The 11,348-nt window shown below is 35.3% G+C and overlaps 2 protein-coding genes across 2 annotated transcripts; one reads left to right on the top strand and one right to left on the bottom strand.

The window, feature by feature from the left end:
- Positions 1-495: 495 nt before the first annotated feature.
- On the top strand, positions 496-1,792 carry LOC108211740 (bZIP transcription factor 11). The gene has a single exon (XM_017383418.2). It carries the CDS (start codon positions 893-895, stop codon positions 1,385-1,387), a length of 495 nt encoding a protein of 164 aa, XP_017238907.1. The 5' UTR covers positions 496-892; the 3' UTR covers positions 1,388-1,792.
- Positions 1,793-3,444: 1,652 nt separating this feature from the next.
- LOC108211648 (uncharacterized) lies at positions 3,445-10,639 on the bottom strand. Its single transcript, XM_017383303.2, has 9 exons — positions 10,461-10,639; positions 8,902-9,847; positions 8,450-8,820; positions 8,306-8,366; positions 7,345-7,785; positions 4,528-5,376; positions 4,062-4,423; positions 3,896-3,956; positions 3,445-3,797 (listed from the first exon to the last, which is right to left on the bottom strand). The coding sequence occupies exons 1-9, from the start codon at positions 10,622-10,624 to the stop codon at positions 3,636-3,638; spliced, it is 3,417 nt and encodes a 1,138-aa protein (XP_017238792.2). The 5' UTR covers positions 10,625-10,639; the 3' UTR covers positions 3,445-3,635.
- Between the last annotated feature and the right edge of the window lie 709 nt (positions 10,640-11,348).

The raw sequence follows: 11,348 nt of genomic DNA, 5'->3' as shown, positions 1-11,348 counted from the left end.
TTACAGTTTTCTTTTTAAGTCGTCTCACTCATTTCTTTACATTACAAAATTTTCTTAAAATAGTTAATGGATTCCACCACTTTCCTACTTTTTCTTCATTTTCACATTACTTTTACTCCATTATCTCTATTTTATATATTAAAAATCAATTAAACCCATCAGTTCACTTAATTTTCTTTCTCTTTTCAACTACTTTATACATATTTCTTGATCTTCGTGATCAAATCTAATGTAAAAAATTAGGTGGGACGGTGGGAGTAAAAGAAACGAAATCAGAGGAGACAAAAATAAGATGCATTGATTTCAGTAGTACAATAATTGGTTGTGCTGTCTTTTCTGTTAAACAGCTGGATACTTTTATTTTTATTTTTATAATTTTGCGAAATTTTGTACCCGGTACCTAACTCTTTCTGCTTGGGCTAGGATATTCCAAATTATTTCACTTTATTCCTCTTTTTCATTAATATTAGTATTATTTTAACATCATTTCCCTTTCTTCCCGGCCTTCCCTTGTTCTATAAATCAACCCTTTCTCGACCTCAAAAATCTCTTCCTCCTCTCCTCTCTAGTCTCTCTTTAATTTTGATCTCTCTATTTTCTTGCTACCCATCTTTTTTATATTTTTTAAATTTGTAAATTTTAGAATATAATCTTTTTGCTATAGATCTGTACTGATGCTGCAGATTTGGAACTTGATGTTTACGATATATGTCACCTGTTATCAGTGAAATCCTCTGTATCGGGTTTATGATAAATACATATCTGCGACATCTTGTTCAATCTTTCTCCGTCTGTTTTCTCTACTGGTTCTATGATTTCTCATAAATAAATACCATCGAAAACTACATCTATATCTACATATCTAAATTTACATCTTATAAATATATATTGCATGGCTTCTTTGAGTGGAAACTCGTCCGGGTCAACCCAGATTCAGAACTCAGGTTCTGAAGGAGACAAGATGGATGAGAGGAAGAGAAAGAGAATGCAATCAAATCGCGAGTCGGCCCGGCGATCCCGGCTGAGAAAACAGCAACTTCTAGATGAGCTGAGTGGGCAAGTGAGTCAACTGAAGAAAGAAAATGAACGGATTCTTACAAAAGCCAACATCACCACACAACACTTCATGAATCTTGAATCTGAGAATCTCATCTTGAGGGCCCAGATGGATGAGCTGAGCCAAAGGCTTGAATCACTTAATGATATAGTCAAATACATGAACATGAACATGAACATTGTGAACACAAATATTAATAACAATAATGCTTATAATAATAGCGGTGAGATGTTGGAGTGTGACAATGTGTTTGGGACTGAAAGTTTTATGAACCCGTGGTACCTTAATCAACAACCGATCATGGCTTCGGTAGATATGTTTCATCATTAAGAAGTTGTGTTAAGGATTAGTTTCATGTTTCATTAGGTTGATTAAGGTTGAAGCAATGAGGTTGAGTTGTCTGTTCAGGCATAACATAATTAGTGAATAAACAAGTTGTGGGGGCCGATCTGTTGGAATGTATGTATGGCTGTATATGCAAGTGGCCTCTGCCCTCTGTGCTTTCATATATTAGAACTGTATTATTAGCCTTGCATTATTGATCTGTCGAGTTTCATTTTACAATAGTAGTTTCTTTAGTGTGTTTGTTGCAGTGTCTTGCGGTGAATTTTGATAAGGATTACAGAAAATAGGGATGATGAATTTTTCCAATAAACTTATGATGGTGATTTAATTGACGTTGTTATAATTTATTATTTCTTTCGAATATTATTCCACTTATTTATAGTAAGTTTATGATTTATGGATCATGGATGTCGAAAATATATATTGTAATAGAATAAATATGATCCATAATTTCATTTTTCGAAAAAGATTATATTTTATCATAGAACTCAGATAATACTCCCTCTGTCCTTTTTTAGTTATCACATTTCTATTTATATTGATCAAATTGACTAATCTTTGACTAAAGATTATAAGTCATCTTTTCATTATTTAACAAAACTAAAAATTACATTCTAAAATAGATTAAAAGTTATTTTCGATGTATTTTTTATTTTATCAATTGATAAAATTTTAACAAACTTCAGTTAAACTTTGATCAATTTGATCGACACAAAACCAAATGTGACAATTAAAAATAACGGAGGGAGTATTCGTTTTTTCATATAAAGGTTATATGCGTTTTATTGTTTTAATGCTTGATTTAGCTGGAAATTATAATATTGCGCTCACCAACCTGATTTTCTTCTTGGATTCGGCATCGTTGGGCCAGTAGGCCCACTTAAAATTATACTCATTCACCAAAAATTGCTTTTGGGTCACCGAAAATTTTACATTTGTCCGCTTTATTCAGATGTTTCATACGAATTCAAGTTCGAATTGTCTTCTTGGCAAGAAAAAGTTCGAATTGTCTTCTGCCAACCTTTTTAATAATAATATAAATTCAACTGTAACATCATAAAGGAATTTAGACGGGGGCACGGGGTCCTCCAAGACCTCCCTCGAAAGTATCCTTATCTTCATTTGTGTTTGCATAAAAAATTGTTAATGCTTTCAGTCTTCTCAAATACTAATATATATTACATCTAATGTATGCTGATATTTCTTATAGTTTTTTAAATATTACTCCCTCCATCCCGATGAATACTATATATTGGAATTGGACACGGAGACCAATAAAAATGTAAGATGTTAAATGATGGGATTCATTTATTTTTAATAATAGATTTGAGATAGTGGAAAAAATTAGTGGGTGTAATAGTGTTTATATTATTATAGAATGAAGATAGTGAAAGAAAATAGTGGGTGTAATAGTGTTTTATATTATAAAAAATTGCTATTTTGGGAATGTACAGAAATGATGAGATATTCCAAAAAAGAAACGGTATAAAATTGACTGAGAGAGAAGAGGTCTAGCTTTTTGGATTTTATACAAAGTCGATGCATCCACATTCCACACGTTTTTTATAACACCTGAAATGGAGTATGCATTTCCATCTTTAAATTACTTTTTTTTTTTAAAAGTTGGCGCTTCTAATTTGTTTGCTGGCTCCCTCAGGCCTCAGGTAATATCGATCAACAAAATGAGGCAGGAGGATCTATGTGCCGAAAGTTAGGCAAGAGCAAATCTCGATTTTGTTTAAAAATATATAATTTTGTTTTAAAAAAACATATAGTAGAATATTTATCTTCTATTTCTAGATTCATTTTTTTTTTGTTCAAAAAAAATATTTATATTTTTTTAGTTCAGCATGTAACCCTTTAAGTTACCAACTATCGAAACATTTCTACATAAGATTGTGAAGTAATCTTTATTGATAAGAAAAATAAAAAATGAAGAGAGCAGCTGATTAAAGAGAGAATTTTGTATTCTCTTGGTTACGGGTTCGATCCCCAAGAGGAGGAGAATTTGTAATTATGGCTTATGGATCAGAGCCTATCGCTTAAAAAAATGATAATTTAACATAATTGACAAATTTACTTTCAGCATCTGACAACATGAGCTACAAACATTTCAATTCACAGCAAGCAGCTAATTTAGAACTACATCAGTTAACTTGACTAAATAACCAAGCTATTTAAATACTCCTACACAACTTTAGATAGAAATCCAGCACCGGTTAACCAGATACATTTACACACTTGGTTCATCTACATCATCTGTGATTCTTTCATTCGAAATAGAGTTGCTATCCAGTGCTGGATCCACCGAATCATCTCCGAACTCTTCTTTGTACATTTCTTCGATCATTGGTTTCCATAGTCGGACTCGCGCATTTATAAACCAATTCGAAACCTTCAAATGTTGACAAAATTAAAATAAAATCGTGTACATGTCAATATTCAGTTTAAGCGAAAATCTATACAGAAAATGAAGGTGAAAAATTGAATTACTTGGTTCTTAGACAAGCCTGTTTGTGATGCCAGTACAAGCTTTTCAGAGTCATTCGGATATCTTCAAAAAGAAAATAAATAGTAATAATATTGAGTATCGGGACAACAGAGAATAAACCCTTAATCACCTGGGATTTTCAGTAGAATAAAAGTGAAAATAACTTACGGATGCAGAAAGTGTTCGAAAAGCCACGAACGGAGGATTGTAACTGAGTTCTCAGGCAATCCTCTAATAGGCCTCCATGTTTGGCGTGTGTTATGAATCATTCCTAGCTGCTGAAGCGACACGCGATTTTCTTGATCAATCAAGCTAAGTTGCGACAAACCCATGTTGATTCTTGGCATATGTTTTCTTCTTGCAACACATATTTGATGTATGATGGCATCTTTTAAGCTGCAAAAATGTCTTGACATAGCTTGAAGTGCAAGAGCCGTGTAAGACTTGCCTGCTTCTGCACCAGCTATGAGCTCAAACGAAGAAACCACCTCTTCCAGATGGTGATAATATTGCTCGAATCTTCTCTCAACCTGAAAAAAAAATTAAGAAAAAAAAAAACAACTTAAAACAAACAAACTTATATGAAATATTTTCTCGAATACTTATCTTACTGTTTTATTACATTATTACACACCTCCTCTAACAGAGAAATGAGCTTTGATAGTTGAGCTTCAAGTTCCTGTTTCTCCAAGGATAAAACACTGTTGAACAATTCTGATCTTAGCTCTGAGCAGAGTCCTATAGATCCTTTCTTATCAGTGGGAGATAATTTTCTGATATTTTTTTCATTGTTCAAGTAGACTGCTTTTTCACCAACACTAACTGCTTCTTCAAGAAGGGCCTGAGCTGGTTTTAGATATTTTGATTCCCCGATAGCAATCATATAAGACTCTGTTCCAAAGAAATTGGAAGATAATTGATATTGTGATGCTGAAGAGGAAGGGAAACAGCTATCCGATATCGCATACTCAGGATTACATGAGTAAATGGGATTCATGAGATTTGAAGTTAAGGGTCTTTGCATCCAAGAGCCTAGAGAAAGCGATAATTTCTGCGTGGGAGCACCGGGTTCATTCGATGTTTCAACAAGATTTGGCAAGTGTTTGCCTTGGTTTGAGTCGGCCTCATTGGCTTTTGAATGAACTTGAAGAAGGTTAGTTGATCTAGACATTCTCTCTTGAATGGTAGGAAGAGAGTGATGATATGCATTGCCTCTTAAATCAGCTGCAAAAGCGTTTAAACTTTGGTTTGCATATTGGGTTTGGTTTGAAATGTAGTCTAGATTAAGGAACTGGTGAAGGGTGTTTGATGTTGGGGGTGAATCTTGATCAGCCATGACTATAGTAGTGTGGGACTGTGGGAGAGAATGTTGTTGATATATTATATATAGGCTTGGAAAGTGAAAATTATGAAGTGGCAGCAAATCTATTACTACTATGTACTGTATGATTTGGTGAGTTTCAAAGAGTGAAAGACAAAGCAATCAACAAAGTGGAAGTCTGTAAAGAAATCCATGGATACAATAAGATTTTTGAGTCCTTAAGCAGATAAAGACAAGCAACTATCAAGATTTGAGTACCCAATTTTAAGTGATATAAGTGTCTTCGAGTGCACACACTGATCCCTACGCTTGTTATTTGTTCATTTGCAGAACAAAGCAAAGATTCTCTCCCTCCCTCCCTCTTTCTCTCTCTGTCTCTCTACCTCCCTCCTAACTCTCTCTCCCTCCAGCATTATATATTTTACACACTCAGAAGTGAGGAAAGGTAGCAGATAAGGTCGACCTAGCTACATGTATTAGGGAGCAGCTGGAGCTGTAAACCTAGAGACATAGACCCCTGCAAAATCTACAAAGCAAAAGAAAAGAAAACAAACAGCCAAGTGAAAATGTTGAAAATGACAAAGAGGTGGTCCTATCTTTCCTGACTACAAAAAACTACAGCCAAAATCACCAAGCTTTCAACTTTAATGCCTATTCTTACATTTCGTTGGAACACTAAAAAAGTTGTCTCAGCAGAGTCCTCAGCCTCGTCTCCTCTCTCTGTATGCATACGGGTGTTTGTGTATATTTATATGGCCTTGTGACCAAAGAAAGAACCCAAAACTAGATTGTTCTGCTGATTGGGATTCTGTCGTCCGAATGCAAAAGAACGAAAGAAAGTGGGCTGTCTTTTGCACACACACTCCCAGTTTTAAGATTGTCTGCTGCTTGTGAATCTGTAATCATAGAGGAATATCTTAACTTTACCTCTTACATGTTGCCATCACATAATTAAAGGATGTTGATAGGACACTCTACTAAACTTTCTCTTCCAAAAATTTATACCAACACAATTAACAATAATACTTATATGATTTTATTGTTGGTTTTCATGAGAATGTAATATATGATTTTAGTGAATTATGGTTTTAATCGAGACCTGCTGCTCTGATAACACTTTTTAGGATCCAAAAACTAACCACTATACGAAAATCAGCTACTTCTTGGAGATGACGCAACTATAATTTTTATAATGTAGCGGTCAGAAGATGCCGGAAACACCCAACACAATTGTCATCCCTGAGACTGGTTTGTAATTTATACAATAACTCAAAACTTTTCTTGTGATTAAAGTTGCTGCACAAACTGACTGCTACAAATCTGTACCATATCAATGTCTCTGTTTTACCTGTACCCTATATCAATTTCACCTATATTCTTCTCCTCTCTCCATTCACTATTCACATTACTAAATCCAAAATATACCTTATGGAGTTATACTTGGGTAGAGATAAATACGGATATATAGTACATATTCAATGAAGTCTATGACCTGCAAACTAGCGTTCTGAGAACCATTGGTTGCTTGAGCACATATCACAAGAAGCAAAAGTAGATAGTACATGATTGTTAAAATATGTCTTACATCCAGGAATTGCTGTAGAGACGCTTTAATAATTGAAAAAAGATTTGTTTCTTTTTACAAAGGGAATCAATGTACCACCAAAATAACTCTTCTAATTACAAAAGACTTGATACATCAGCGTCACATTTCTACAGAATTTGTACAACTGTTCCAGAGATGCCACAAAAAATATTTATTTTACATCTTTACATGCGGCAAGCTAAACTTCATTTTCATTATTGGCTACACTGCAAAATCCGTACCTGTCTCTTAAATTTATCACTACGCAGGTGCATGTTATCCGGTGCACAAGGCTCTCACACTATTTGTGAAGGTCTCGATATACACAACCTTACCCTTATTCCTCATAAGGTCCTGATGTACGCAACATTGCTCTTATTCTTCATATATCCCCCTTCTAATATACACAACCAAACATATGGAAATAAAACCATGGTTTATCTTGTCAAATGCCAGGAGCAACATTTGGGGGATAGCAAACTGGAACATTTTAGCCATGTATTAGTCATGGCTTGATGCCCAAGTCGAGCTGATCTTTAGTATTAGCACTGCAATACAAAATTTGACACTTGACTGTTGATTGTGAAATCACCGAAAGAAGAGAGATCATACGGTGAGGCAATTGCATTTAGACTCCCGTCTGTTTGATTGGAGGTGATAAACTTTTGCGGACATATGTAATGCTCATCTACACCTGACCAATTGTCACCATGCAAACTTATCACCTCACCATCAATGGCACCATCTCCCTGAGAGAGATTCTTGTAATCTGGTCTTGTTGACTCTTTCATATTTAGATCATATCTGGGATCAGCCCCTGGGCCACTGAATTGCCTCAAATGGTCATCATAAGTAGCTCCGGACATTACACTTTCCTTCACCTCTTCCTTCTTGTCTGACTCTAAATCTCCGAACTCCTCTTTGTACATATCTTCAACCATAGGTTTCCAGAGACGCACTCGGGCATTTATAAACCAGTTTGCAACCTGCCCCCAAACATAAACTGATACTTAGGAGTAATTAGCAAGTACTAGTGATTAAAAGAACTATTTTACTTCATAAATTAGCTTTCAGCCTCCCCGAAACAGAAATGATATTAACTAGTAATTAGCAAGTACTGGTGATTAAAAGAACTCTTTTTCCCCTTGCATGTCTTCAGTATGACAAAACCAGAATTTCATATATAAGTGTCTGGTGCATCTGTCCTAAACAACGTGACGCTTGAACTATAAGTTATAAATATGTCATTACTCTAGTAATTCCTGGTTACGTGAAATCTTGATTATAAATTGCTCACTGTGCAAGAAACTCTTGTTACCCTTGCATGTCTGCTGTATGAGAAAACCAGAATTTCATGTATCTGTGTCTGGTTGCAGTCCTAAACAATGCGACACTTGAACTCTAAGTTACAAATATGCGATAACTCTAGTAATGCCTAATCAAGTGAAGTCTTGATAACAAATTGCTCACTGTGCAGGCAAGTGAATTCAAAATCAGATGATATACCTGGCTTCTAGTGAGACCTGCCTTCCTCGCAAGCATAGATTTCTCTGAATCTTTTGGATAACTGATTGACGCCAAAAAATATAATCAGACCATACATATAAAGTATCAGAATATACATATGAAAAGTAGCTTCAGGAAACATACGGATTCAGAAAATGCTCAAACAACCAAGCACGGAGGACAGAAACAGAGCTTTCCGGCAATCCTTTTTGTGGCCTCCATGAATGTCGCATGACACCAAGCTGCTGGAGGGTTCTTTGTTGCCTAATATGCTTATCGACATAGCTAAGGCGAGGCAATAATGAACTATTTGGTTCATCATCTTGCTCCCCTAAGCTTTGACGGCAGACTTGGATCTGCCTGTTAATTGCATCACGCAAGCATCGAAATTGACAAGAAATTGTTTGGAGTGCAAGTGATGTGTATCGTTTAGCAGCCCCACATCCCGCAATCTTTTCAAATGATGTTTCTACAATCCTCATCTGATGGTAATACTGTTTATATCTTGTATCAACCTACAAACAAAAACATCATGAAACATAATTCAGAAAAAAATGTAGATAAACAGATATTTGTCGCTGAGGAAAAAAAATTACCTCCTTTAACAAGGACAATAGTTTCGTCAGCTTGCTTTCTTGATCCAGCCGTTCTGCATTCGGAAGTGCAACGGAGGAATTCATTGCAGACTCTTCAAGTCCAGAAAATTTTCCACTATCTAATCGAAGCCCGGGGTCAGACTTGATATACGAGTTACTCCCTTCACATTTATCAACCTGACCAATACATTTGAACTTCGGTTTCTTAAGAGCATCATAAACATTTACCACTTCATCAAGTAATTGTTGGGCCCCCTTGAGATAGTTAGAGTTTTCAAATGAATATTGTGATCCTTCAAATGAATAAGCATACTGCATTTGTCTAGAGCTATCAGAGTTGTTAAAATCCCGGAAGTTGGTTACATCTTCAGCGTTTCCATTTAAACCAAATGATAAAAACTCGCCAGTGTTTGATTCTTCATTCTGAGAGCCAACCTTCCCTGAATCTTTAGTAAGGAAATTAATTAGTTGCAAGGGATCTGAGTTGCCAAACTGGTACTGAATCGAAGGTAACTGCCTGGAAGACGTTAATTCTGCACCGAGGCTAAGAGATAATCTTTGCTCATGTAAATCTTCGCATTCTCTTGATGTTCTTGACAGAATATGCTGCTTACTAAGCCTGTTATTTTGTACCCTCTCCGCCATATTTACCTGCTGAGGTAATAATGGACTCACACAGTCGCTCATAAACGGAACAAACACACCCCTATCAGTGCCCCCAACATAAGGAACTCCATCACAACTTTTTGGAGATAGAGAACTTCCAGACTTCAGCTCTGGGTAGGAATCATCAGCAGATGTTTGGTTCAAGTAGAACATGTTATCAGGTAAGCGAGATAATTCATTATAAGAATCAAGCTTTTGGATGGGCACATAGGGAGCTCTCAAGACATGGCTTTCTTGGTTGCTTGAATTAGGATAATATGTATCCATACTTTCCCGGAACCTGTAAATATGCAGGAAAAAAAGTTAAGAACAGCACTTTTTATCCTCTTACTAATAATAATTGTTTAAAAAAGGGGTGATAAACAACAAGCTCGTATAAGGAGCTTTAAGTTCAATTTCGAGTTTCAGTTGCCCCTGCATGATTGATCAAGATCAAGTAACATATACACTATCGTTACATGATTGCAAGGACATATGTTTTACTGAAGAAGCACCACCTGAGTAGCCTGTGGATGATTAGTAGATATTAAATCTTAATCAGTTGGAAGTGAGTTTCTGTTCCGGAGAACATGATATTAGATGGAACTATGCTAAGAAAACATAAAGCTTCAAGGAAAAAACAATACACAACAAGATAAACACGAGACCTTGTGTAGTTTGGATATAATCTGAAATTGTGATATGCCAATTGTAGACAACACTGGAGGTTATTGATGATACAACATGCAACAAATAACAAATTAACAGAACACGAAATCACGAAGAAATGAAGTCGACACAATTGCAGACTGCAAAATTGCACTACAATTCAATACACAGATTATAAACCTATTAATAAATACTGAATTTTTCGACGAGTGATGAAACTTGAAAAGGTAAAGAACTGAGGATACCTGATATTTACAAGAAACTGAGAGAGGAGCTGCAGAGTTTGTGCCTGTAGATAATGAATTGAGAAGGTCCTGAAAGAACACAATGGCCTTAGTAAACCAATTCTTCCTAACAGGGAGACAAGAGAAATGGCCAAGAAATTCAAATAAACAACCCTACTTATCATTCAACAATGACAATGATAAAAACAATATAATATGCAAAATTATTAAAAAAAACATGATTGCCCAAAAACTTGAAATTCTTGAATAAAAAAGGTTTGTAATATGTCAAAGATCCTACCTTTCTGAGGTGGGGACAAAAGAAGAAGCATAAACTTGGCCACAAGGCTATTTCAAGAACTTGCAATGATATGAATTTCACAATTATCATATAAAATAAGAAATATTGTAGTTGGTATTACTGTTGATGTTAATAGTGTTTGCTTCAAGGGTGAGGGAGGTTTTGAGACCAGTAACCACCAGTTGGTACACCTTAAACCTTCATCTAAAGCATACTTGTAGTTGTGTGTATAGTTGTATAAAAGAATAGTATAATAGGATGATATCACAAAAACAAAGCAAGCTACCTAAAGCTTTGTCTGTTTTTTCAACAATGAAATAAATTTTATGTTTGGATTTTGGAAGGAGTTGGTGAAGGAGTGGCAAATTGGTACGTTACAGACGTGGCCTTGATATTTTTTTAATTGCTGCCAAACTTATTCCATTGGCGGCAACTCTCGAGTCTTTTGCTATCGCCTTAAAGTAAAGATTATACTTTGAACGCACATAAACTTCTTTTTCATGTTTTTTTGTTTGTTACACCTTTCCTTTGCATTTAAATATGTAACTTATTATGTTTGTTACACCTTTTCTTTGCATGAAAGAGTATATCTGTCCTTTAGAAACTAA

This window comes from Daucus carota, chromosome 3, assembly GCF_001625215.2.
Source record: "Daucus carota subsp. sativus chromosome 3, DH1 v3.0, whole genome shotgun sequence".
Lineage (NCBI taxonomy): Eukaryota > Viridiplantae > Streptophyta > Magnoliopsida > Apiales > Apiaceae > Daucus > Daucus carota.
This window is presented reverse-complemented; position numbering and strand designations above follow the sequence as displayed.